The 27,600-nt window shown below is 49.8% G+C and overlaps 4 protein-coding genes and 1 pseudogene across 4 annotated transcripts; 1 reads left to right on the top strand and 4 right to left on the bottom strand.

The window, feature by feature from the left end:
• Window positions 1–995: 995 nt before the first annotated feature.
• On the bottom strand, window positions 996–2,234 carry LOC106866005. The gene is made up of 2 exons (XM_014898478.2): window positions 1,471–2,234; window positions 996–1,313 (listed from the first exon to the last, which is right to left on the bottom strand). Exon 1 carries the CDS (start codon window positions 2,211–2,213, stop codon window positions 1,473–1,475), a length of 741 nt encoding a protein of 246 aa, XP_014753964.1. The 5' UTR covers window positions 2,214–2,234; the 3' UTR covers window positions 996–1,313; window positions 1,471–1,472.
• A 796-nt stretch (window positions 2,235–3,030) lies between these two features.
• On the bottom strand, window positions 3,031–4,340 carry LOC100832321. Its single transcript, XM_010234619.3, has 2 exons — window positions 3,560–4,340; window positions 3,031–3,419 (listed from the first exon to the last, which is right to left on the bottom strand). The coding sequence occupies exon 1, from the start codon at window positions 4,271–4,273 to the stop codon at window positions 3,560–3,562; it is 714 nt and encodes a 237-aa protein (XP_010232921.1). The 5' UTR covers window positions 4,274–4,340; the 3' UTR covers window positions 3,031–3,419.
• A 15,144-nt stretch (window positions 4,341–19,484) lies between these two features.
• On the bottom strand, window positions 19,485–20,357 carry LOC100832941 (germin-like protein 9-3). The gene has a single exon (XM_003565184.2). The coding sequence runs from the start codon at window positions 20,178–20,180 to the stop codon at window positions 19,539–19,541; it is 642 nt and encodes a 213-aa protein (XP_003565232.1). The 5' UTR covers window positions 20,181–20,357; the 3' UTR covers window positions 19,485–19,538.
• A 675-nt stretch (window positions 20,358–21,032) lies between these two features.
• On the bottom strand, window positions 21,033–22,865 carry LOC100833253 (40S ribosomal protein S25-2). Its single transcript, XM_024460190.1, has 3 exons — window positions 22,758–22,865; window positions 22,517–22,651; window positions 21,033–21,316 (listed from the first exon to the last, which is right to left on the bottom strand). The coding sequence occupies exons 1-3, from the start codon at window positions 22,863–22,865 to the stop codon at window positions 21,203–21,205; spliced, it is 357 nt and encodes a 118-aa protein (XP_024315958.1). The 3' UTR covers window positions 21,033–21,202.
• A 145-nt stretch (window positions 22,866–23,010) lies between these two features.
• Window positions 23,011–27,163, top strand: LOC100833562 (annotated as a pseudogene).
• Window positions 27,164–27,600: the final 437 nt, after the last annotated feature.

The following is a 27,600-nucleotide window of genomic DNA, read 5'->3' on the forward strand; positions in this document are numbered from 1 at the left end:
TGGTAAAGCAGACAGACCTCCCCGACGAGCTCTTCCAGTGGGATGGACGGTACACTTTGCATCAGCCATATAGATTATGCTACATCTTTGGCAGAACTATGGGTGTTGCGAGACTACGAGATGGAGGTATGGGAACATTATCCGTGTGCGGCCCCTGGTTTAAGCGGGAAGGTTGTGTGTGAGAATGGAGATATGCTGGTAAGTGGCACCCCATTTTCGTGCTCCAACCTCACCGCCCTGTATCACTGTGACAACAACGGCAAGTTACTGGAGAAACACCAATGGCAGGGTATCTTGGGTTCTGTTTCAAAGAAAGCCTTATAAGGCATGCCTTCTTCCAGAGGGAAGATGGCATCTGTGTGAGTGTGCCATGTTTTTTTTCGAGGGTTGTAGGGAGGATTGGTGCTCCTTGCATGGTCTTTATTCTTACCTCCGTGAGTATCTAGAAAATAATTTCTACCTTGGAAACTTAAACTGAGCAAACTAGTTTTCCTGTCTTATATGCGTTCCATGTTAAGACCTTTTTACTATATTGCAAATGTCAATGCAGAAGATCCAATGGTTTCAGTGACAATGTTCTTAAGATAAATGTTATATATTATACAAAAGCCTATCTTGTTAATTGACATGAACAAAATCTAAAGGTAATACCTACTCCATATATGAGTCATCATTAATTAATTCACGTCGTGGCTGATTTCACGGGGAAAGGACAGGCGTCAGTTAGGCCACCCGGGCAAGCCCCCACGTACGTAGGAACCCCCGGCAGATCAACTAGCCCGACGCACGGATCTTGGTGCAGCAACGGACGATGGGATAGTACAATTAAGGCGTTACATGTACAAGAAAAAAAAATCCATACTCAAGCTATATGTATACTTATATGCTGTATAATATTTTCTAAGTAGTCATATAATATATTGAGAGATTGGAACGAAGACTACCGCACATGAACATGACTACTTAGGAAATAACATCTCCACTAATCTGCCAGTCTTGACGTGCAAATAATTTGCTTAAATCGTCCATTACATAAGATGCTTAGATCGATGCAGATACGATATCAAATGAAGCAAAGATATAGCGTCAGCCGTCAGGGCTGTCCACAAATTAAACGAGATATATGTAGCAGCAGATTAACCAATGTTTGCACAAAACATAGATGGATCGATCGTAGATATATAAACTAGATAGGAGTCATGCATGCATGAGAGCTAGCTGCTGAATTCGGCTTCAATCAAACAAGACCGGCCGGCCATCAGGTGAAATTGGTGACGCGCTTCCTCCTCCTCTTCCTGGCCGGCCATCGACATCTGCCCCGGCCAAGTGAATTGAAAGAGATGAATTAGTTTGCTGGATTCGATCACAGCCGTACGTACAGGACAGGAGGCATGCAGTATTCTGAATTTCTGATCCGATGAATGGATCTTCAGCAAAGGCTTCCAGTAGCTAGCGTATAAACGCACGCACCTCTAAGTGATGACGAAGAATTCGTCGGAATCGTCGGAGGGTTTGGCGTCGTCCTCCTCAGCTGGGTCGAGGTCCAGGAAGCTGGACATGGCGGCGACGGAGAGGTCCACGTGCTGGACGGCGAGGTTCACGAGGATATACGCGCGGTCGAGGTAGTCGCGGGCCTGCTCCAGGCTGCCGCCGGACTCCTCCTTCGGGACCTTGTCCTTCGCCTGAGCTGGGGCCGGCAGCCCGGTATCGCCGCCGTCGTCCTGTGGGGGCTCACCGGTGGCGGCGGCGTCCGGGTCCGGGATTCTGATCTGGGCGAGGCGCAGGACGCAGCGGGGGAGGTGGTGCTCCAGGGCGAGCTTGACGGCGAAGAGGGCGGCCTCGACGCGGGAGAACGCCGTCGAGCCCTCGGGGATCTGCTCCGCGTGCGCGACCAGGGCGTCGTGGAGCTGCTCCTCGGACATGACGGGGAAGGAGGAGTTGAGCGCGAGGCTCGCGCCGCTCGACGCCGCCATGGTGAGGACGGCGGTGAGGTCGCGGGAGCCGGCCTCGAGGCCCTCGTGGTGGTGGTTCTCGATGACGCCGGAGATGAAGCCCTTTATCCGCTTCAGCCCTGCCGCGTCGCTTGGCTTGTCGTCCGCGAGCAGCAGGAACTGTATCCCCCACACGTGGTCCCGCTGCTGCCGGATCTTCTTCGCTGCCGCCTCGGCCTGCGCCAGGATGCCGCGCAGCTTCTCCTTGCTCACGTCCGCCATGGCCGCCGCCGCCTGCTTCTGTCTCTGAGTTGTGTTTGGGTGTTTCTGAGAGCCGACACACACGGCGGTGGCTTTTGAAGAAGGAGAAGAGAGATGGGAAGCGAGAACAAGCTGGAGAGGACACGTGGCGTGCCCCGATTAATCACAGACCAGCTCGCTTTGCAGGCGATAGGGTTATTCTGCATGCTGGGCCCAACTGGTTCCTTTCTGTTGCCTTGTTCCCTATACCACCTGCCAGCTACGAGACAAATTCTCTTTCTACTAAAGGGGCTAAAAAGAAAAGAAAAGAAAAGAAAAAGTGATTTGAAAATATTTGAATTTTGAAAGAAGTTGATACGACGGTATTGGAGAAAAGGCTATCGTGAAACACAAACTTCACATCTACAGCCGTTTTTTTTTTTGCCAATAAAGGCCTCCAGAGAACATCTTCAAGTGTGTATATTCTATGCTTAGTGTGAGAGTCTATTATGACACCGGTTAATTATATATTTTTTTGTGCAACGGACATTGCATTAGCACAACTACATATACACATTTATTTATTTTATTTGGCAAAGAGGGCCATTAGTTTTCTTTGACAAGTATTTTTTTTTTACATTTATAGTTCGGAGTGTTGATAGCCTTAATGCCTTATCTACTAATCTACGGTACAATCTTCCGGTACTTGTTTTGTTGTATGCTACTTGCGCAGCCCGCCCGCACTAGCATGCATCTTCGTGCATTCCATCGTCTACGAGTTTCAAGATTAGCATCTACATTTGGGCCGATAAACAGACAAGCAATTTATCTACATAAAGATGCAGATACGACATCACCATGAAGCTAGCGACGACAGATGTCCATTCCAGAAATTAAACGAGATACATATAGCAGCAGATTATACGATCAGAAAAAACAAAAACACAGCTGAAAAATACCATCTCCAATATCTCATAATTTGACATGCAACTCCGTTCGATCGTCCACCGACACATTACATTAATCAAACACTTGAAGATAACCGCGACGTACCGTCCAGGAATTAAACGGCATGCTACTCCATATAGCAGAAGCAGAGGAGAGATTAAACTAACTGAACTGAAAAAGGTTGCGTAAACATAGATAGATAAAACAGAGGACTCTTGCATGCGTCGCTTGACGGCCTTGATCAGGTGAAAGCAGTGAACAGAACCATGCATGCATCCTCCTCCCTGGCCGGCCGTCGATCTGCAAGAAGTGAATTGAAAGAGATGAATTAGTTTGGTGGATTGGATTCGATCATTCATGTACAAGAGGCACCGTTAATTCTGATCTGACGAATATGGATCTGCAGGCAGCAGCAGATTTAGGCACGGTGGTGTACGCACCTAAGTGATGATGCCGTGTTTGTCGGCGAAGTCGGATAGCTCGGCGACCTTCTTGGGGTCGAGGAACCTGGACATGGTGGCGGCGGCGAGCTCCACGTGCTTGACGGCGAGGTTCACCAGGGTTAGCCCGCGGTCGAGGTAGGCGCGGGCCCGCTCCATGCTGCCGCCGCCGGCCTCCTGCGGGGGCTCGCCGCTGGCCGGATCCGAGGACGGGACGACCTTGGCCGAAGCAGGGGTCACACCGGAGGCGGCAGGGGCGTTGTCGGGGCGGCAGATCTCGGCGAGGCACTCGACGCAGCGGAGGAGGTGGTGCTCCTGGGCGAGCTTGACGGCGAAGAGGGCGGCCTCGACGCGGGAGAAGGCCTCGGTCTGCGTCGTGGGGCGCGCGGGGAGCCGCTGCGCGAGGAGCGCGTCGTAGAGCTGCTCGTCGGGGATGACGGCGAAGGACGGGGTGAGCGCGAGGCGGGCGCCGCTCTTCGCCGCGATGGTGAGGTAGCGGGCGCCGGCCTCGAGCCCCGCGTAGAAGAAGGTCTTGACGAGGCCGGACTTGATCTCCTGGAGCGCCGCCGCGTCGCTTGCTGCCGGGTGGTCCGGCTGGAGCTGGAGCTGGAACTGCAGCAGGAGGTCCCGCTGCGCCCGGATGTTCTTGGACGCGCACTTGGCCTGCAGCAGGATGCTGCCCAGCTTCTCGTCGCTCACCCCTCCTCCCGCCATGGCCGCCGGCCGCTTCTGATCTCTCTCTCTCGGATGAGGCAGACGAAGGAGGCAATGGATTCGAAAATGTTTTGGGTGTTTGAGTCGAGACGAAGGAGCGCCCGTGAGTTTTAAGGAGTGGGCACTGGGCAGCAAAGCGAGAAGCAGCTGGGATGGACGCGTGGCGAGCACCTATTGGCGGCTTTGCAGTTCGCGCTGGCGCAAAGCCTGCAAAGAGATATGGGCCTGTCTGCAGATTGGGCCCACAAGGACCAAGACCGCCTCTCACCTTCCCTTTGTTTTCATTGACCATGGTCTGCGGGATTGCGTGCTCCCTGCGCCACCTACACTATCGCTACAAGGCAAAGTATTCTCTTTGCAGTACGGAGGATCCAAAGTGCAGTGTCTTTTCGTAAAAAGAGAAGAAGTTCAAAGTCCTTTTCTGTTTCAAATTTGAAAGCGCTACAGTTCTGTGTGCTTTTTCTGACAGGGGTGCTACTCGAGTACTACCTCCGTCCCAAATTAATTGACGTGAATTTGTACAAGAATATCTCTTGTACAAATTCACGTCAGTTAATTTAGGACGGAGGGAGTATTTTTGAAAAATTGGATGCTTGGAGAGATACTTATTTTGGAGGGCACCACATGGGCCGCCGCCTCCTACCCCGGCAGCCTTGCCCTTCCCCGTCTCTGGCCGCCGCCCCTCCTGATCGACTCCTCCCTTGGCTTGGAGGCGTCGTTCCAAACACTCCCCCTGGCTGAAGGCCCCGTTCCTCTGGCCGGAGCTCGACTTCCTCTCCTTCGGCCTCTCCCCGAAGCCAATATCTCAAGCACGCGAGGATAGAGACGGCCGCAGCCGCATCCTCCTCCGGTGCTCGCCCCCGCGACCTGCAGCATGCAAGGAGGAGCTCGACTTTGTGGGGATATAGCGCTAATTTTTTGAGGACCCGATGAAGTAGACTTCGTCGAGGCCATTAGATCTTCAATTTGCGGCGAGGGTTCCCCACGGTCGGCGCCACTATTGTCGTTCTCAACAAAAATTAGAGTAAGGGGTGCCAATACTCGATGGCACAAGTGCGGGTATAAAAGTAGGGCGTGTACGCCGGCCTTATAGCGAAGGTCGCCGTACACTTTGACAAGTTGACACGTCGATATTTTTTGAATAGGTTCGATCGACCCTGCGGGTTCGACTTAATCCTATGTTAGGATAGGCTTCGAGGGGGTTGTTAGCCAAGGGCTTGGGCCGAGCGGATCTTCTCAAGACACCTTTTGGCGAGAGGTTCGTCAGGGCCGCATCGTACTTGGACCGAATGCGTCTTTCCAAATATCGAGGTTAGGATACCCTCGGAACTCTAACCCAACTACTTCTCCTTCGAGCCCGTGCCAACCAAGGTTAGCTCGGAGCCTCGAAACTAGAGTCCCCTAAAAGGCTTCCTCGAGGCCGATCGACTTTCAGTCGAGAGCGGCGCGCGAGAGCGAACCTTAGAGGGAGCACTCTAGCCCTCTCCCCTTGAGTTTATTCAAGTGAGAGTGAATGGTACATGCCCCCATGGGGGGTATTTATAGCCTAGGGGTCCATGACAAAAGACCATGGCTACCCTTGAGAGAGAGAGAGAAAAGTGGGGGCAAAATGGTAAAAGTAGCTCCTTTGGTCCATACCTTTTGTCTGCACCATGAGGGGGAAGTGAGGGATGGTCCATGGTGACCATGGACCAAAATCCCCACACCTTTCTTACCCCCTACTCTAGCTCATTTGACCATTTGACCATGGCATGAGAGACTTGACTTGTTGACTTGTCTTCCTTTGCCACGTAGGATTGGCCGCGCCACGTGGGCGTTTTGACTCGTGCTTGAGAAACGTTGACTTGGTCGTCGCCACGTAGAATTTACGGCCCGGCCCATATAAGGATTTTATTTTACTACAACCGTAGCCCCCTTGAGCTGGAGGCATTGAGAATGCCTTCGGGTCAACCTTCAATGCGAGACCTTTGATCCCTTTTCTTGTTCTTGGATTCATGATGGTACCTTGGATGGATTCCCTGGCGCGCTCCCTTGTGAGAAACGGAGGTACTTGGTATTTTTCCTGCAAAGAACAGGATCCTTGGAGGCGTTGCGGGGAAAATCCATGCCCACGGCGAATTTCTCTGCGACAAATCGAGTTTAGGGGGGGTATTTTAGCAAAAACCGGGACCTTAGGGGCCTCTCTGCGAGAAATCCGGTGTCCCAGAGGACTTTTCTGCAAAAATCAGGGCCCTGCGGGCCTCCCCAAAATTTCTGGGGTCTTATTAGCAATTTCTCCCAAAATCTTGGGGTTTTTTGCACTTTTCTGCGGGTCTTGTTGGTCGCACGGGCTAGCCGGGCCGTCTAGGCGCGTGCGCGGATGCGGACTGGGCCGGCCTTGCGCGCGAGTTGGGCCGCCTTCGGGCGAGCCACCGTTTTTTTTTAATTTCGGCCGTTAGTTGGGCCGCTCCTAGGCCATGGCCCGGTTTGGCCCGATACCGGTTCGCAACTTAAGTCACGCGATCGGACGGCTCTGGACGAAGAGGCGCCCTAGATCCAAGGGTCGGGGACCCTTCTTCCTCCCCCGTACGGGAAAGGGAAAGGTGGCCGGAGCCCACCACCTTTTCTCCGTCCTGGGCACGATGACGCCGGCGAGGGTGACGCCGGGGCTGGCCGTTCGGTCGGGGCGGCCCGGGGAGCCCCCCCCTTCCTCCTTTTCTTCCCTCCTTTTTCTTCGGCAAAGTTGGGCTTCTTGTCTCTTCCTTGCTTTGGACAGTGCACAGGATGGTGAGGTGTCGCCCCGCCTTTGGCCCGACGCGGACGCCTAGGAGCTCCGGCGGCCTATAAAATGGAACCCCCGGGCATTGAGGAGGCTCACACCATGCTTATTTGATTTGTCCGGCGTCGAAGACGAGTTCGGCGGCGCCCGACATTTCTTCGAGGGTTGGTGTTTGTAGGTGCCTCGCAGGGGCACTAGCCACTCTTTAGTAGTGACGGAGGTCACGTTGGTGGCCGAGGAGCCGCCGCGGAGGCTTCTCGTCGTCGAGTCCTTGTGGGGACGCGGAGCGCGCCCGAGGCTGCTAGGAGTGAGGTGCCGGTCGTGCCTTCAGGTGCAGCCGGGAGACCCTCGTCGTCGGCCGTGCTCTTCTTGCTCCTGTGGAGGTGAGGTCGGCCTTGTGGCATTATTCCTTGTGTCTTCTAGGTGCCGGCGATCCTTGCAGGCACGCGGTCGAGCACCTTTGGTGCGTCATGGCTTGGCAAGGGCGCGGGCATGGCCAGGCGCGACGCGGGCGCGCGTGTTCTGCGGGAGCAACAACGGCGAGGCCAGAAGGTGCGTGACGCGAGCACGGCGCGGTGAGGCGCGCGCGCAGACGCAGGCGCGAGGGCGCGGCGAAGCGGGTGCGCGGACGTGGGTGCGAGGACGCGGTGCGGCGAGACCGCGCGCAAGAGCGGGCGCGGCCTTGGTCCAGCGGGTAGCGGGGCGCGAGCGGGAGGGCGGCGCGGCGAGGCGCGCACGCGGACGCGGTGCTGCGAGACGGCGTGCGGCGTGGGCGCGGTCTGGGTGCAGCGGGGTGCAGCGCGCGAGAGTGGGCGCGAGTGTAGGCGCAGCGAGGCGGGCGCGCGGACGCGGGTAGGGTTGCAGGCGCGCGGGGGCGCGGCGGGTGGGGTGAGGCAGGGACGCAGGCGCGCGGACGCGGTGCGGGGACTGGGCGCGGGCGGCAGCCCGCCCTATCATCCTCTTCCGTTTTTCTCCTTTTGTTTTTTTACGCGGGTGGGCCGAGGAGCGAGCGGGCCTGCGGCCTCTTCTTTTTTGTTTTTGCGGCGCGGGACGGGGGCTTTGGCTGCAGGCCCGTAGCTTCCCTTCTTCTGCCGATTCTTTTCGGAACCTGACCTTATTTGGCTAATCCTTGGCGGATCTTTTTTTGCAGGTGAGATGGCAGGATCCGACGTCGAGCATCCGGTTGGTGAGCCGCCGAGGGGGTCTTCCGCGGTGCAGCGTGCGGCAAACCAACCGTCGCGGAAGAAGAAGGTCTCCTTCCGCCCTCGTGGTGGCCCTCCCTTGGTTCCGACAGCGCCGGTGGACGGCGGAGGTTGGGCACACGACCACCTTCTCCCTTCGTCGATGAGCCCCGAGGATCTTGCCCAGCTGGAGGAGGCGGGATACTTCCCCAAGGGGGACGGTATCCTACCCGATGGCGAGGAGGTGAGGCTCGACCAGCGGCGGCGTCTGGGATGCATCGTGGCATTCTCGGCTTGGTTCCACGCCGGCCTGTGTGTGCCTGTTCACCCCTTCTTGCTGGAGTTCCTGGAGACGTACGACATCGAGTTGGCCCAGCTTCACCCGTCGACGATCGTGAGGTTGAACGTTTTCAGGTGGATGTGTGAGACGGCGCTTCACGAGGAACCTTCGATGAAGCTTCTGCTCTTCTACTTTACTGTGGAGGTGAGGGAGCTGCTCACTCCGGACGGCTTTGCTCTGAGCGCCTTTGGTTCGGTGAACCTGAGGCTTCGTTCCGGCTTTGGGGACGACTTCCTGCTCATGCCGGGGAAGAATGTGGAGAAGTTGTTCATCAAGTCGGAGTCCCAGTGGTTTCTTCTTCGGGCTTCGAAGACCCGTCTTCGGCACACGGGTGATCTTCCTCGGCACTCTGGGGCTGGAGGTCTCAGGGAGGTGTCTCACCCCGGCTATCCTCGATCAGCCGACCTCTGGAAAGTGGCCAAGATCAAGGAGGTGTCCGCCGAGAGTAGCTTTCGTGACCTCATGGAGGAGATCGTGATGGCGGGACGCTTCATGATGAGGAGCCGTCCGAGGTCCAAGATTGGGATCCCTCGATCTTTCCATACTCCACAACGTGTCACCACACGTGAGTGGCGCCCCTCTCCCCTTCGTGCTTTGCTTGTTTTCCCTTGTGAAGATACTTAACAATTTCTGCTTGTCTTTTTTAGCGACATTTTCCGAGGAGAGGGCGGCGTTGTGGGCCGTGCAGCTGATAGGTCCTTACGGCGGACTGGAGCACCGCGACTACGAGACCAAGATCAGCGAGGGGGGATGCCACAACATCATCGCGAGGTGCTTCGGGAAGATGGTGCCGGTGCGACAGGACCTGAAGCTTGGTCGCCTTCTCTGAGTGGGCGATCTCTACTCCCGCTTGGCCACACCATCGATGTTGGCGGTGGGGTCCAAGTTGCGGGACTCTTGTGGGAAGGCGAAGGTGGGAACGGCGGTTCTAGGCTTGGCGGTGCCTGTCGCGCCGGTTCCCAAGATACCTCGTCCATCGAGTGGATGCAAGAGGAAGGCTGCCCCGACTCCTTCTCCTTCTCTTGACTACGCCCCGGCGGATTCGGTGGATCCTGTCGTGGGCGAGTCGAGGTCCCCCCTGATGGTGACCTTGGACCTGCACATGAAGGGGAAGATTGGACTTGAGCAAGTTCTTCCTCCTTCAAGTCACGAGGTTGAGGCTTTCACTCGCAAGACGGGGCTTCGGCTTCGGAGCGACTCAGTGGTGGAGTTGTCGCCCGGAGCCAGCGGTGCGGGCGTCCAGGTGTTCTCCATTGGTCGCGAGCTTCCCGAGGAGGATGCTCCTACCTCGGGTCAGTGCCCTTCTCTTTTGGTCACGTCATTCTTTTTTCGAATGATTTTGACATGATCTCCTTGGTTTGTTTTTAGGTGCGAGGGCCGCGGAGCCCGGGGTTCTTGAGGGCGAGCCCTTGACTCAAGCGAGGGATGGAGTGCTTCCGTCGACCGCGGATGGAGCGAGAGACCCTTTCGTGACACTGGAGCTGGTGAGCATCCGTGACGTACCTCCCTTGGTTCTTTGGGTTAGCTTTTGTGCTAACTCCCTCTTCTTTGTAGGTGAGGGGTTTGGTCGAGGCCGTGGGCGCCCTTCCTGCCCTTAAGACTCAGGTGGGGGCGCTTTTCGCTGCTTTGGACGTGGAGATGTCCAAGTCTACCCTTGCTTTGAGTGAGTTGGCTTCAGAGAGGGTGTGGCGCGAGGCCGTGGAGGCCGAGCTTTCTCGCGTTTCGGAAGTGCCTCCTGAGTGCGGGTGCCCGACTTGTTTAGTTGGTGGTTGCGGCAGTCCTGGACGGCGGTGCTGGGATGAGTGGGCTTGAGGGTGAGATGTCTCACGGGGCGAAGAAGTTTCTGGCGGACCAGGGTGCTCCTCTTCGTGCTCAGGCTCGACGCTTCGTGTGTTGCCTTGAGCCCGCTCTTCAGGAGGGTGACAGTGAGGTGTGAGCCTCGTCGCCCTCGGAGGTGGTGATGTACCTCAGCTGCTTACTTATGCGATGTTGCATATCTCCACTTGACTTAGCCTCATGGCTAGCATGTTTAGGCTCTTAGTCGTAGAGGTTGTAAGGCGGCTTTTTTGTTGTGTTTCATGCTTCGCTATGTAGTCAACATTATCGGAAATGTTAACTTTGCTCAGCATGTATTTCTCATGTTTCACCATATAGTCGACATTATCGGAAATGTTAACTTGGCTCAACATGTGTTTCTTGGAGTACTATATTTCCTTCTTGTGAAGTAGTACATTTCCTTAGTTTATACAGCTCGCGATCGTTCGCTATGATTGCACTTTTGTGTCATCAATTGCTGTCGCCGTTGGGATACAACTCGGCTTCGGCGCCTTAGGCCATGGTTACGAGCCACGGGTTCTAGTACCCTTGTGAGGGTCGCTATCGATATGCCGGTAGTGATCCGGACATTTCGACCTGCCGTTCGGGAAATTTCATGCGGAATTTTCCCCATTCGGACTTCAGGAAGCTATGCTTTCCCGCGATTATTATGGAGCCTTAACCCGGTTACTATCATGCACGACGTCTCGCATACGGGTAGCACGGTTCTCCGACGTAAGTAAGCTCATGCATAACTCGCTTATTTACGGTTCTCCTTAAATGCGTTTTAAGGAGCTTCCGGCCCTTGGGGGACTTGGTTCTACTTGGCGGATGGCCTTGAGGCACGCTAGGATCCGCCAAGGAACAAGTCGCTAGTAGCGACCTATGTCCGTGGACATTCTTTAGAGGATGCTTGGGCCCACTGAGGCCTTTCCGCGTTCCTCGCTGAGCGGCACAGGGGCAGCGGCTCTTTTTACGACGATGGGTCATGTGAGTGTCTCGTGTCACTCTTAATTTTTCCTCAAGGACTTGTTTTATTGATCCTTGCTTCCTTGTCTTAAGGTATGGCCCGATGGGCGCTTACAAGCCTTACGTAGACGCGGCCTCGTCGGAGCTTACGATCACTCGAAATTTTGTAGGGAAACGACCGGTTGGGCGCTGATAGTCTTTTTTCGGGAGCGGCAAGGATTGCCCTTGAAGGTCCTCCTTAGGCGTAGAAACGCCGGAGCTTGTCGCCGTTCCAGGCATGGACAAGATTTTGCCCTTTCATATTCTCAAGATGGTATGCACCATTTCCCAATACTGCGGTGATGCAGTATGGTCCTTCCCATTTAGGGTCGAGTATGCGCTGGAGCTTTGGGTCGACGTTATTTTTCAGCACGAGATCTCCGACCCGAGGTGGGGTGGCTTCTTGGAGCCTTTCGACCCGAGGTGAGCGGAACTCGACCTCGGCGGGAAGAACTGCTTTGGCTCCATACACCAAAGAGAATGGTGTTTGGCCCGTGGAACGGCTTACGGAGGTGCGTATGCCCCAAACCACGCTAGCGAGTTCATCTCCCCATGCTCCCCTTGCTTTGCTAACCATGTGCTCTACCTTTTGGCGGAGTCTTTGAAGAATTAGTCCAATTACCCTTTCGCATGCGTTGTTGATCTTGGGGTAAGCTACGGATGCGAAGTGCAGCTTGATCTCAAGGCATTCGCCAAATTTGATGAATTCCGCACAGTCGAACTGTTTGCCATTGTCCACGGTTAGCTCTCGCGAGACGCCGTATCGGCATATGATGTTTTCCCAGAATTTTTTTTGAACGGCCTGTGACGTGATCTTGCCGAGCGGCGCTGTTTCTATCCATTTGGAGAAGTAATCAATCGTCACCATGAGTTATTTGCAGCCCCTGTTGCATGCGGGGAAAGCCCGAGAAGGTCCATTCCCCAGCGTGCAAATGGCCATGTTATCGGGATATTCTTCAGGGAAGTCACGGGCGCATGGATTGACTTAGCCATTTCAGGCAAGCTTCGCATTTCCGCAATACGGTGATTGCGTCTTGCACCATGGTGGACCAATAGAATCCCTGACGTAAGGCTTTTGCCGCGGTGGCTCTTGGTGCAAGATGGTGGCCGCATATTCCTGAATGGATTTTCAAGAGGAGCTCGGCTCCCTAGTCAGGAGTCATGCACTTAATCAATGCGGCCGCTCCTTTCTTGTATAGGATGCCGTCGAGGAGGACGTACATCTTGGCTTTTGCGAGCAGAGTTTTGGCGCTCAAGCCTTCTGCTTCTTCGTCCACTTCGCTTTTCAAGGCGCGGATAATCGGTGTCTTCCAAGAGAGTGGAGCGTCGATGACCATGCTGGTCTTTGAAGCTTCGTCAAGTGTGTCGGCTTCTTCCTTTATGGATGGGGCGCAAATTACTTCGAAGAATGCACCGGGTGGCAGCGGTTCTTTGGAACCGGCCGTTCGGGCTAACCTGTCGGTCAGGTGATTTTCTCCTCGCGGAATGCGTCGCGCCTCCATACCTAGGAAATACCGTTCCATCTTGCGAACTTCTTCGATATATTTCTTCATCCTTTCATCAATGCATTGATATGACTTGTCCATTTGGTTTATCACCAGTTGGGAGTCTCCTTGGATGAGAAGGCGTCGGACTCCCATGGCCTTGGCCAGTCGAAGCCCGAGAAGTAGCGCCTCATATTCTGCCATATTGTTGGTGGCGTTGAAGTCAAGATGGGCGGCGTACTCCAAGATCTTGCCTTCGGGGCTGATGAGTATGACTCCGGCCCCGGCGCCGTCGAGGCGCTTGGAGCCATCGAACCTCATTATCCAATGTGGTTCTCCGTTCCATAATTCTTGTCGAAATATTAAATGTATCGCCTAATTTATCTTGTGCGTGCGCACTTTGTACCAACTCTCGGTGCTCACTTCTCACACCCTCCCACCCCTTTGAAGTCTGAACCATATCCACAGAGCATAGCCACCCATTCCCTTTCTCTCTTCCCCTCGTCTCCTCCACATCCCCGCACGGCCGCACGCCTCCTTGCTGCCCCGCGGCCGCCGGGACGCCCCTAGCCCCGGCCTCCCGCCATCAACCCGGCCTCGCACGCCCTTGTCCCGAGCCTCCCCCACCCCGCCGGCGCCGGTGCGCCCCACTCCGGCCACGCGTGCCCCCATCCCCGGAATCCCCCGACGCCTCTTCCGCTACCGCCGGCGCGCCCCTCGCTGCCGCCAGCGCACCCCCGACCCCAACCCTGGCGCTGCACACCCTCATCCCGAGCCTCCCCACCCTCAGGCCCCGCCGGCGCGCTCCCATCCCCGGAATCCCCTGCCGTCCGGGGCGCCGCATGACTGCTGGATTCTTCTTCAACTCTGAACACGCTGGCGACGGGAGGCGAACGGAGACGACCTGGCAGTGATGGAGACCCTACGGGCCGTGTTCATGGGCGCCGGCGTGCTCCGAGCGGCAGCGGCCAAGGACGACGAGGTGGCCTACGTGCGCAGGTGCTTCGAGCACTTCGTGGGGTTTCGTGGGAGTGTGCAGGTGAAAGATCGGTATGGTCAACTAGAGGGGGGGGTGAATAGGAGACTAACAAATTTTAACGTTTTCTGTTATCAAAAGATACACACACTTAATCCTAGGGCTTTCTAGATTCTCTAAAGTGAATGCAACCCTAGTATGAAGTGCAATAGCCCAAGCACTAGCCGAAGCAAACTATTGACAATTAAGTAAGACAAGTAAGTGAAGGGGGCAAGTATGATACCACACGGGAAGACGAAGATTTCACCGGAGTTCCACTTATTGGGATTGGTGTACGTCTTCGTTTGGAGGAGTGCTCTTCCACAAAGGAAGAGACGCCACGAAGGCTCACTCTATTCTCCAACTCACCACACCACAAAGGTGGGATGAGCTCTCACAACACCACAAAGGTGAAATGAGTTCCACTAATGGATTACTTGAAGGCGAATGCCAAACCTTTACAAACAAGGAGAAGGGCACGAATCCTCAACTAAATTGGATCCTCCTTCCCAAATCCTCAAGCAGCTCCTCACAAGATTGGAGTGCTTGAAGAAACACCTTCCGGCTAGGAATCCCAAAATCCCAAGAGTAACAAAATCCACGAAGGAAAACAATGGGAATCAACTTTTGAATTGGTGAAACCCTAGATCGAGCTCTTCTCTACCCTTCCTCAAAGAATTGGCTTGGGGGATGCACTAGGGAGAGAGATCTCAGGATTTGAAGCTCTTGGTGTTCTTGAGTGAGAGAATGGGGATGAACAATGTCAGCTCGGGCAACGAAACCGTTGGGGACGAAGCCCCTTTTATACCCCTTCGAAATCCTCCCGTTGGGCTGTTTTCACTAACACCGGTACCAGGGCGGTAGGGGACCGGAAGTTCTAGGGGGTAGAACTTCCGCCCTACTACCGGCCTCCTGCCGCTTTGGGCGGGAGGATTCCAGTAGCGTTTCAGTACCAGGCCGGTACCGAGGCGGAACTTCCGCCCACCGGAACCTCCGGCTATTTAGGCGGTACCTCCGGCTAGTTCTGAAAAAGTCTGACAGGCTTAGTATGAAAACAACAACTCTCAACTCAAAATTGGGTTTAGGCTTTATGTGGGTGCAATTTAGTAGATTTGTGTACGTGAAGTTGATTCACACAAAGCGTTCCCAAATGGACTCCCTCTTTATAGTACGGATTTTCCTACGACTCAATAAAGTATAAAAGCCGTAAATCCTTCTACTCTTCTTTCCTTTTTGAGGGCGATGAATCATGACACAACACAAGTTATAAAATCTGAAAGCACTTGACGCACGATTAGTCCACAAGTTATGTTGTCATTAACACCAAAACTCATTAGGGATCGAAATGCCTTTTCAGCAGGGATCTCATTTCTTGTTGAATGTAACTTCATTTTAGATATTACATTTGAGTGATTCTAGATGTAAATTACAGGTAAGAGTTACTTTTATGATTTTGGTAGATGTAGTTTCAGCAAGTGTAGTTACTTTCATGAGTTCAGTTAGATATAGTTTTAATGTTTAGAGTTACTTTTCTGATTTTTTAGATGTAGTTGTGATAAGTTTTAATGTTCATAGTTACTTTTCTGATTTTTTAGATGTAATTGTGATGCTAAAAGTAACATCTACTTGTGATATGCTTATGGGTATTTTAACTAGCAGCATATGCTTCTGTTTTGATTTTGATTTGTGCTTGCCCTGTTTGTCAAGTGGTTAATATATCTTAATAATCTCTATATGTGCCAAATTTCCAGTGATATTGGCATATATGACCTGTGGTAGTCCAGTTTGGGAGTGATTTATGTGCAATTTTTTCGTGCACAATATGGCCCGATTGAGATCTGAAAATCATAGGCGGCAGTGGCAGAAAAAGAAAAAGGCAGACAAGGGTAATAGTTGGGGTGACCCTTCCGTGCGTGGTAGGGTAGAAGTGAGGAAAATGAATTGTTTATTCGTTTGTAGGGACCACAACAGTAGGAAAAGAAAGGAACTGTCGCCCTTTAGTGCGCGGGGACCACATCAGACAGGGTTCTGGTCGGGATGCACTTTGTATGCCATATCGTGCGCGCGCACTCCCTAACTTCAGTTGAGACAAGAATTATGGAACGGAGGGAGTATAAGCTTGTGGTGGAATTGTGATTGTAATCATGTCATGTGTTATCTCTGATTTAGATGCCAAAAATTGTGCTAACATCTAATTCATTTTCAGATAATTCATTTTTCAACGTCACGAAATTCCTCCTGCGATGCACACCATTTGGTTTAATTTCCTGCTGCGGGTAGCTGAAATTATTTCAACATTCGAAAATTAAAGCTGCCAAAACACACTCTGGCATTGACCAACGCCATGAACAACACCGACGGGCTTTGGCCATATTCAGCTATTTTTCACATGTTCTGTTACACATCCAACTTACAACTAGCTTCCAACTTGATTACAAATATTTTGAATTTACTGAATCGGTATCTCACGGCCAATCTAATTACATAAGGTCGACTTTTGCCCATGGAACTCAGTGACTCACGAGGTTTATAGCTGAAAAAATAAATCACACCTCTGAAAACAACAACCAAATCACACAAAGATCTTGTTTTTTTTTATCACTAAAATACCTCTTTATTGCATAGAAACAATTGTTACATCTTCAAGAAGGAGAAGTAAAATGCCAAGAGGAGGGGAACTAAACCAGGAACTAATAGGATTACACAGCCAAATCACACAAAGATCTTGCTATCCCTATGAGTTCCGACGGCATGAATCGCTCCAGCCTACATGAATTGCTCCAGCCTCTGGTCCAAGGGCATCAGTGACCACGCCACGAACCGTTTCATGTCCTCGTTGTCTTCATCGGACACCATAAAGTGTTGGTCGATCGGGCCCTCAAGATATTCACCCGGTTCTTCCACGACCATGCCGTCGTCATATTCATCCGGCTCCATCAGCTGCTGGCCGTTCACGTCGTCATCTCCGTCCAGCTGCGGCTGCTCGTTCACGCCGTGATCTCCATGGTTGGCAGGCGGCGGCGTGATGAACGCCTGCGGATTCACGCGGTTGTCGTCTTCATCATCCGGCGCGACCAACGACGGCTGCTGGTTCATGTAGTAGTAGTAGGAGTAGGAGTAGTCATCTTCTTCGCCCTGCTCTGGCTCCGGCTCCGGCACCGGCAGGCCGAATTGGCCCCAGTAATCATCGTCGGTGATGCCGCGATCTTCTTCTTCGTCTGGTCCCAGCAGGTCTAGGAGGATCTGATCCGGGGTCAAGGTGAATTGGTCCCAGCTGTAATCGGATGACCACGATGGCGCCGAGAACGGCCCTTCCTCTAACGTGTAGTCCATCCTAGATCAAAGATCGATCTGATCTGCCTACGCTCTTCTGTCTGGTTTCTTGCTTTTTTGTTTCTTTCGATCGCACCTAATTCTCAAAGATCGATTTTTTTGACCGAAAGCTTTAGGCCATAAGGCCTATTGCATATATTAAATGAGTAAAGAAAAGTTATTTACAAAAGCATGAGAAAAAATTATCTAAAATTCTCAATCCAGGCTTGTAGCCCCTCATATTTCTTTCTTTTTGCTCCGTGGAATACTAGATTTAGTTCTTCCTTGAAAGTTCTTCTGCATCTGTATAAGGATGGGGTGATTCCATTGAAGATGAAATCATTTCTGGTTCTCCAAATGCTCCAGGTCACCAGGGTAGTGATCTCCATGTGAAATGGGACCTTCAGCTTCTGTTTGATAGCATCAATATTAACATGTACATTGTCCCCTGGAGTGAAACCTGGGTAGATGTATCTCCAGCATGAACGAGCGAATTGGCATTGAAAAAAGAGATGATCCCTTGTCTCCATGTGAGCTTGATGGCAAAGTACACAAGTGTAGCTGGGGCGGAAGAATTGTCTTTTTAGTAACATTCCCCTAGTGTTGAGCCCATCAATCAGTAGGAGCCACATGAACACCTTGTGTTTGAGTTGATTGCAGGATGCCCAGATCCATTTGAATGACTGAGAGATGTCAATATGAGTGATGAGGTGTTTGTATGCCTGGGCAGTGGAGTACCCAGGAAGTTTCCATATATATGTCCAAGTATCTTGATCTTCGCTTTGGGGCAGTGAATCCATCAGCTCTCTGAGTTCAATGAATTGTTCATGTGCCTCAACGGAGAGGGGTGTATGGAATTGCAATATAGTCTCTGGGAGTAGTCTCATTTTGGAGAGTGAGACATGTGGGTCTTTAGTGAAGGAGTGAAGCCGTGGCCATGTATCCTTAAGGGGGGCATTGTGCCAAATATCTTGCCAAAAAGTGACAGTGGTACCCTGGGCAGTACATTGTTCAAATTCTTTGAATTGGTCATGAAGTTTCAGGGTGTCTTTCCGCCAGAATGACGCATCAGCATTTATGTGTGGAGGGAGATTAGTATGATAGTGTTGCTCCCAAATGAAGTTGACCCATGGGAGATCCATCTTGTTGTAAAATTTATGGAGATTCTTCGATGAGTGCTTTGTTTTGGAGCTCCAGATTAGTAACTCCAAGTCCTCCTTCCTTCTTGGGTCTGCAAACCATTTCTCATGCTGCAAGAGGTGGGTTTTTCTTGGTCAGGTCACTCCCCCTCCATAGACAATGTCTTCTATATTTGTCAATATGGGATATCACTCCTTTAGGTAGGGTAAAAGTACTCATTTGAAAAGTGGGGAGTGATGACAGCACAGAATTAACCATCTGTAATTTTCCACCATAAGATAACATGCCGGAGAAACATGTGAGCCTTCTTTCAATCCTTTTTATCATAGGCATGAACTCTGCAATTTTTGGTTTAGTGGTACCTAGGGGAAGTCCCAGATAAGTGAATGGAAGTGTTCCCATCTTGCAGTTGAGTAAATTAGCAAAGTATTACCCTCTTTCAGGTGTCATATTCAGTGGAATAAGGTTTGATTTTTGAAAATTGACCTTGAGACCAGTAGTAGAGTGGAATTGATTAATGATATCTTGTAGGGACTGCAGTTGAGCTTCATCTGCCTTCATGAGAATCAAGGTGTCATTTGCATATTGGATAATGGGGAAATCAGGGCAGGCATTGGATTGAATGGGGCATGCAATGAGACCTTGGAGCATAGCAGCATTGAGTGTGGTCTGAAGAAAATTAGCCACAATAACAAATAGCAGGGGTGATAATGGATCACCCTGTCTCACATCTCTTTTACAATGAATTAATTTTCCTGAGACTTCCTTGAGTAGTATTTGTGATGTAGCAGTATGTAGGATCTTGGTAATCCACTGGCACCATTTGCTACCAAAACCCATGGCTTGCATGATCCGAATAATTGCCTTGTGTTCCACTTTATCAAAGGCTTTTTCGAAATCAAGCTTCAGAAGATGGTTATAGATTTGATAAATCCATACTGTCCGTTGTGATGATCGGTTCTCAAAGATCGATTGAGGAGGAGGACCACATTGTATGATCGGGGAGCTATATATAGAGATGTGCAAAGCGCGTGCGTGCGTATCCGAGTCCGGTACCAATTCGAACCCAACCCAGCAAGCGACACGTCCGTCCGTACGTCACGGCCTGCTGGCTAGCTTAGTTAATTTGTGGCCTTATTAACTCAAAGGCAGCTGACACGTCGAAGAAGAAGAGCAACAGGACTAAAAGAGCATATCGCTAAGGAATGATCATCAGTTCTTGGGCGTCGGCGGCGGGGTGAGCGCCGCTTTGAGCTTCAGCACGGTGGGCACGTCGGTCTTGAACGACTTGGCCAGCACGGCGTCGTCGATGTCGGTGCCGAAGATGGCGGCGGGAACGTTCACGGTCCCCGCGAAGGCGCTGCCGAACGCCGAGAACGCGACGGCGAGGATGCTCCCCGGGTTGTACTGGTAGTGCACGAGGCCCTTGGGGAACACGAACATGTCGCCCGCGGCGAGGTCCTTGGCGTAGAGCTTGCCGGCGGTGTCGACGAAGCCGACGGAGAGCGCGCCTTCGAGGAGGAAGAGCAGCTCGGCGGCGCGCGGGTGGGTGTGCGTCGGGTTCACGGTGCCCGGCGGGAACCTGAGCTTGGCGTACGACACGCTCTGCCCGTCGAGGGCAGGGAACTGCGCCATGGAGGCCTTGAGCACCGAGAAGGTCATCAGCGGCGGTAAGGGAAAGGCGAAGCCCGTGTAGGTGAAGAAGTCGCCGGTGATGTTCGTCGCCGGTATGCCTGGGATGTAGGTCGGCGCCACGAAGTCGGTCAGGATGTCCGGGTCGCCGGCCACCACGGCCATTGGCGCCGCCGAGACCAGTACCGCGAGCACCACAAACACCGATTTTATGGACGCCATTAGATCCTCAGATGTTTTGTTGAGAAGCTTATCACTAATGCTTGTGGTTTTGTCGATGAACGAGTGAGGATGCACTAGAATTTATAAGCAGCCCGATAAATTTCCTTTCCTTTGGGTGGGAACTGGAGGAACCGAACCAAGGAGATGCTTTATCTGTTCTTGCTGTGTCCGTTGTGAGTTGGGAGAGACAACACAACCAGCACACAACAGCCTGCTCCTCGAATGCATCAAGGGAATTCATTTGTATCCTGGGTGAAGTTGACATCCATGATGAGCTGATATATTCTGTGCGGTTGTCTTTTTAAGCATTAAGCAGCTCTGAAATCGTTGTTTATTTTGGAAGAGAGATGAAGATAATTAAATTTGCATGTATGAATGTTTTCACACGACACAGTTAGCATGACCTTGAATATGCACAAAGTTCTGCTGAAGAAGCCTTACTAAATAAATGACACAGTTAGCACACCTTGAAATGCAGAAAGTTCTGCTGTAGTTGCCTTGCTAAACTGAGCCAAAGATTTAAAATAAAACAGAAATGTATCTGGTATCCATTGAGGAACTCCGGAAATAAGGTGACGAGAGCAAATTTGGCAGCAACCTTGCTGTAGGGGTAGCAAAAACTAACTTAATCACGAAATCACTCACAAACAGCATCACCTCAAGTTCACATCCTACGAAATCAGGGCTCACAGCATTTGACAAAATCATGACAACTCAATGCCTCAGATAACCCCGTTATCTACATAGCCTCAATTTTCAGTTAACTGTCTGGACTGACCAGACATTGATAAAACATGCAAACATGACAGCGACGGATTCCAAAACAATCTGATAATGTAAGATAGATTTCACTGCACTGAAAACATCATCTTAAAATTGTACCAAAATCTAAGCATTCAACATTACTTGCATGAGTGCATGACACAACACCGACAAAGTGCTTCGCTGAAGATAAATAAGCTTCAATATAACAGCAACATTAGTCTACTAGACTAGAAAACAGCGACTGGACACATAAGTGATCAAGTGTTTGTCGCCCTGGTGAAGATCTGCTGGCTGGAATGGATTGATACCATCCTGACGAGTCCCCTCTCCATCAGGTCCTTGATAGCCCTGCGAGCCAGAGACCCATTGATCTGCAGATAAGATAAATAGTGAAATATCATGTGAAAACCCTCATTCAGTGCAAACCGTAAAAACTTTACCAAATTTTTTTAAAAAAATTCTCAAAAAATCACATATGTTAGAGAAGTGATGCTAGAAATGTGTGTAAAATTTCAAGTCTAAACTCAATTTCATTTGGTAGCAGCGAAAAAAACAAATTCTGCATGAATAGTGATCTTTTGAGTGTTTGACACTATCCATTGTAAATTTCTTTTTTTAATTCCTTCCAAATGCTTTTGATTCTGAACTTGAAATTTTGCAGGTTTGTAAAACATCACACTCCCAACATATGGTATTTTTGTAGAATTTTTTTGAAACTTTTAAACATGGTTTTTATGAAGTTTGCACGGTTTGCACCGAATGAGTGTTTTCATCGGATACTTCGCCAAGATAAATATACATTTAAGTGAGATGGTCAAGACATGTAGCCAATAGCAATTTAATACTCCTACCACAGATGATGCACTAACATAAAGTGCAGAAACATGTGGATGATGCAAGTTAAACTAATTAAATTGATCCGACTGCAACCACAGTCCAGTAGTAAACAAAATGAGATATAGATGCACATGCAAGAGAACTACAACATAATTCTAAATTCCATTAACAATTCAATGAACTAAAGGTTGGAATATGTTCAGAGCACTCAGCAAGCACAAAAACATGCATACTAATATTCAAAATAGGCATCAAATTTGGATGCCAAGATGCGACAAGTTCCTGACGTGTTCATCAGCGTCATCCAACTGCACTAACTCTTACATGATTCCAAATTACTGGAAACACTAGTGGCTGCAATTTATAACATGATGGAAATATCACATTTCAACTTACAACTCAAACAAATGGGTATACCAAATCAATTGCACCCTATCTCCAACAACTAGGCATACAAAGAGATATTTGAGGACCAGCCATGTAGTAAATCAAACATCACTGTACAACAAAGCAACCAACATTAAACGGGACATGTAGCCAATATGTAACGCAACTAATTGTTATATGCTACAGAGCATCTTGGTGTGCCTATAGAAGTTAATCTCGGTGCACCCCAAAACAAGAGTAATTGGTCTAAAAACAGCAGATCGCCTTCACAGGAGAAGATTTCCCCAAATATCATACATCACACATAGATTCTGCCATCGCGATACATCATTGGCATGATCACGTACCCTGAGGCGCTCGGATAGGACGGACGGGGTGATCTGCTTGTACTTGGGGACCTCAGTGAGCAGCTTGTCGTAGGTGGCCTGGTCGAACAGCACCGCATTGTTCACCTTCTCCTTTTGCTTTCCCTTGCTCCACTTCTGCAACCCCGCACAAACACAACGCACAAAAACTCGATGAGAAGGTGCGAGACAGCAAGCAGAGCCGAATCAATCAGGGAGGGAGAGAGGGACAACGGGATTTGACCTTCTTCTTCTGCTTGCCACCGTCGGACTTGGTGGGCTTGGAAGACAGCGGCGGGGCCTTCTCCTTCTTCGGGGCCTGCGGAGAACAAACGATGGGATGAGTACGCATCCAGGCTGCTGCAGCAGCTGCTGCTGCGGGTAGATGGATGCAGGCGTACGTACCATGGCTGAGGTGGTGCGCCGGAGGGAGCTACGCGAAGCGACGAAGAGGAGAAGGAGCCAGCGGCGGGAGGGAGGAAGGCGAGGGAGAGGAGATGGGTTGCGAAGAGGAGGAGTAGGTATATGAGTTGGAGGCTAGGGTTTTTCAGTGGGCAGGGAGGCGGCGAGGTTCGTGTAGCGCAGGTTCCGGTCCTCCGGCGGCAAGGTGCTCGCCGAGGAGGAGAAGGCCGCCGAGAACATCTACATCAAGGTATCGCCATCCCTCCCGCTTCCTTCTCTCTTCCTGTCTCTGTACTCTGCTCCTACCGCCTGTTCGAGACGATTTCCTGCAGTGGCCGTGGCTGTAATGCGATTCGATTAGGCAGTACATCAGGTGTTGCGGTTTTGAGTTGCCATGCCGGTTCTCGTCGTGAGATACCCAAGTGTTGTGATTTTTGTTGGTAGGTCGCGATGTTATGGCGTAGCTACAGGAAGATTGTTTTGGTGAGGGCTTAAACCCTCAGATTTTGACTGTGTCCAGCTGTCATACTCTGTGTTGGTACGCTTTTGGTTGGGATATGCTCTGGTTGTTCTGTTACTCTGATGGCTTTTGAAATTGTGGGTTGCTTTGTTTCGGGAACTTCATAAGGTCATGTCTGATTATTGTTGTGGTATGATTCCTTTAGCAATTCTACTTTGGTTGATCTATCACTAGGTTCAAACTGCCATTCAAGTATGATCGTGCTGTATCATTTTTCATTGAGCTTCCTAATTGCTTCAGTTTGATGTTGTGGTTTTGTGATGGTATATTATGGAGATCTTTACAGACTTCAACATTTGGTTTGATTTATTTTTCTGATCATTTAGTTTTACTATGGGGGCTTTAATTGAATGTTTGATGCCATGGGAATTTGTAGGTAGTTTTTTGTGGAGTAGTGAATATGGTTACATCCTAGAATTTGCACTAGTGATGCTTGGGAGTTTTGATGATACTTTTGTATGGAATACTACCTATGTTTTTTATTCCTTTTTTATGATTGAGGCCTCAAGAGCCCTAAATGTTCATCTGATTGTTCTCTGGGTGTCCATCACTATTTTCTTTGTCGAGAAAGTATCTATGTTTTGGAGTATGTTTTTGTGTATATCTTTAAAACTATCATGAGTTTAGTTGGATTTGGTCCCTTTTCTATAGTTGTTTAGGAAAACCACTTGTTTTTATGAGTCTATTCTGCAATTTGGTGATGGTTACACTCTAAGATGGCTTTTGATTTTTTTTTTACCAATACACTTTAAGATGGCTTGGTATACTCTTAAATTTATGTATATGTTAATTTCTGTTTTCTTGTTATGTGCTCATTTAGAAGATGTGGTTGGTGGAATGGTGTGTTATTGGAAAATGTTTAGAAACTTACTGCCGGTAGCTATTTGTTTTGCTGATCATGTCTAATGATGTGTTATTGGAAAATCTTTAGAAACTTATTGCTGGTAACTATTTGTTATGTTGGCCATGTACTTCCCCCGTTCCATAATCTTGTCTCAAATTTGCCCAAAAATGGATGTATCTATTCCTAAAAGGTGTCTAGATACATGTAAGATTTCGACAAGAATTATGGAACGGAGGGAGTAGTTTTTTACGTAAGTAATTTCAATTGAATGGGCACTGCTCAATTTTGATGCTTGTGGATTGTGATAATGTTTTTGTATGTTGACATTTGGAAGCATACTACTTCTGTTTTATATTCCTGTTATGTTTGTTAAGGTCTCAAGGGTCCTAAATGTCTATCTTATTGTTTCTATATAGGAATTGTGCTGTTAGGGTAGCAATGTGGTGCCAGAGTTTGTATTTTACTATTTTTGTCTTAGATTAGATTACCCTTTTTATTGTCCGTTCTTATGGTGCACATCCCCATTTTCTCTGTATTCTTAAAAGAGACCATGGTTGAATTGTTGCTCTGGAATTTCTGTCAATCTTTTGAACTCATCGTAGTTAGTTGGTTTGTTCTGTTGCTGTTGGTGAACCATTAGTTACGAGTCTACAGTTGGGTGATAGAATTACATTTTAATACGTCTCGGAAGATTTAAAGCATAGATATTACTGTTGCTCTGAAGGGTATATACATGCTGTTTTGTTGTCATGTGCCTGTTTAGTCAAACGTCTAAAATCATGTTAAAATAGCTGCAGAACAGCACAAGAAAAGCATGTTTTACAAGTTTAATCATGGCAGAGCATGTTATTGCCCCAGTAGCAGGTTTATACTCTGCAGTGCTATTGTATACAGTTCATGTGTAGCGTTCTACAAATTATCTATCTGCCATAAATGGAATTCGGTAGGCTCTGTCATTGCTTCTTTGTAAATAGCAGTACTTTCAGAATTCCAGTTTTCAGCTTTTCTGATTTGTATCATATTTTCCAGTTAATATGAGTAGTGTTGGTGTACCTTTTTCTTGATGAATCTTGTTTTGTACTGCAGAAAATGGAACAAGAGAAGATGGAGAAGCTCGCTCGCAAGGTATGCAATGTCACGATCTCTGTAGCCCCTGGATTTGGGTAGTGTATGTTTTGATGTTTCATTGCCACTAGGGTTGCAGCTGGGACGGGCCAGCCGTTTGTCCCGCGTCCCGTCCGCAAACCGTAAAGCCCGCTTAGTTTTCATGGGTGACCTGTATATCCCGCACGGGCTTAACTGGGAGCACAAAAATCATCCTGCGGGATCCCGTATATCCTGCATGGGCTCCCAAGTTGGAATCGTGACCTGCTCGCCGCCGCTCCCCAACTATCCTGCCCCTACAGTCCTCTTGCTCGATGACGCAGACCCCCAACTCCTCTGCCCACACGGCAGCGCCCATCCAGCCGCCAAGACCGTCCTGCTCTCTGAATCTCTGCCTAGTAAATATGCAAGAAATATGTTGTGTTAATCTCGTTCTGTTCCAACCCGGCCACTGCAGTTTTTTCGGTTGCAGATAGCTTTTTCTTTAGCTAATCACTTGTCGGTCCGTGGACTTTTAGCTTCAGACCTGTGAGTTTGATTGACCCTTCTGCATGTGCTTATATTAGTCTTTGAGTGATCCATCATCTATGTATTTATCTAGCTAGTCTAGATGCACTCAGTCACAGTGTGATGATGCAATTTGTTTCTTTTTTCTAGAATAATGATGCTGTCACTTGCAAGTTTATATGCATCCATCAAGTTACAAAGTATTCTAAATGTGTTCAGCCCTTAATTATTTTGCCATGCATGAGACTTCTGATTAAAGACTAGAAAGAATTTTTTTTTACTAAGATAATGTGCTCCACTTTGACATGAGTCCCTCCTTCTTGAGAAGCAGATTAACATGATGTTCGACTGCTATCGATTAGGCCTCTCCACTAGGACCGTTTGCTACAATGTTTTTGTTCCACAATTGTATCTGAAGATCATTTGTAGTTCTGCAATCAATTGTACCCAGCGGCACTGCAACTCACGGGATGCCGATAGGGAAAGGACTCCCGCGAGTTCTTTCTTTCACAGCAGGTGCGGTCGTGCGGACGGGCTACTCCCTGATGCATGCATATCGATTAGCCAACACTGACATACCACGTCTGCTGCGGGTTTTTGCGGGATAAACGGGCCGAGACTGCCGAACCCACTTATCCCAGCGGGATCACGTCTCGCGGGACGCGGGCAGCAACCAGCATCCCGCATAGTATTGCTACGGCTGTGCGGGCGGGACGAGCCCGTCCCAGCTGCACCTTGCCACAAGTTTTCTGCTCCCCTAATGTTGTGTGCATGTTATTACCATTAGTTTACACGCAATCATAGATCTGTAGTTATTTAATTCGCTCACAATCTCTATCCATTGGAATGGGCAGTGGTTGTTGATGTTCCATTGTTCATAAGTATTATGTTCTATTGATGTCTTGCACTCGAGCTATTCTTTACTTCTTTTACATGGAAGTCGTGTGGCATTCATCTTTAATGGTGTGATATCATTATTATGCATTTGAACTTGCTTCAGCCCACTGCATTTGCCTTTTGGCTTGACAATGTAACTTACAAGAGCTGTAAATGCTTGTAGGGTCCCAGCCCCAGCCCAGGAGAGCAAGCTTCGTCTACCCCAAGCTCTACAGATGTGAAGACTGGAAGGGGCCCAACGGAGTCAACATCTGCTGGTGTCTCGACCAACAAGAACAGGAACTACGCTGTCCTGGCAGGCACTGTTGCTGCCGTGAGAGCTCTGGGCTGGTATCTCCTGTCGAACCCTAAGAAGGTGGAAGAGATCGTGGACTGAAGGTCGTGAATGTGATCTGCCTGCAGATGGTCTGTCTATCAGTTTAACCCTCGTTTACAAGTTGTCATTGCACATGAACTTTCGCCTCCATTGTGGAAATAAATGTTGACCACACCCCACTTCTTGTTCTATATGCTTCATCACCAAAATTTCAAGCAAGCACTCTAGATGTTCTGTAGTTCTTTTGCATGTCAGGTTACATTGTCCTATGATGCTACATTGCTGATGATAGAAGAGGCTTCTGGGTACTCGCTCTTTCAAATTGTATGGAAATGAGATGGTGCTTGTCAATTTCTTTTGCCCATTGTTTTTTGTAGCTTTCAGATTATAACGGAGGGTGATTTCTCATATGACAGATTGTAGTGCTTTGTCTTTTTCCTCTCGTTGAGAAACAGTTTTGGTTGTTGTGCTTTGCAATTCAATGTTTCTAATAAACA

Source organism: Brachypodium distachyon, chromosome 2, assembly GCF_000005505.3.
Source record: "Brachypodium distachyon strain Bd21 chromosome 2, Brachypodium_distachyon_v3.0, whole genome shotgun sequence".
Lineage (NCBI taxonomy): Eukaryota > Viridiplantae > Streptophyta > Magnoliopsida > Poales > Poaceae > Brachypodium > Brachypodium distachyon.

What these genes read in the sequence shown, in the direction of transcription:
- LOC100832941 (XM_003565184.2), bottom strand. Translation starts at nt 20,180, where the DNA reads ATGGCGTCCATAAAATCGGTGTTTGTGGTGCTCGCGGTACTGGTCTCG.
- LOC106866005 (XM_014898478.2), bottom strand. Translation starts at nt 2,213, where the DNA reads ATGGCGGACGTGAGCAAGGAGAAGCTGCGCGGCATCCTGGCGCAGGCC.
- LOC100832321 (XM_010234619.3), bottom strand. Translation starts at nt 4,273, where the DNA reads ATGGCGGGAGGAGGGGTGAGCGACGAGAAGCTGGGCAGCATCCTGCTG.
- LOC100833253 (XM_024460190.1), bottom strand. Translation starts at nt 22,865, where the DNA reads ATGCGTACTCATCCCATCGTTTGTTCTCCGCAGGCCCCGAAGAAGGAG. An exon ending in GTGGCAAGCAGAAGAAGAAG is followed by an intron (nt 22,652 to 22,757) that starts GTCAAATCCCGT and finishes GCGGGGTTGCAG; the next exon opens with AAGTGGAGCAAGGGAAAGCA. An exon ending in TCCTATCCGAGCGCCTCAGG is followed by an intron (nt 21,317 to 22,516) that starts GTACGTGATCAT and finishes TCTTATCTGCAG; the next exon opens with ATCAATGGGTCTCTGGCTCG.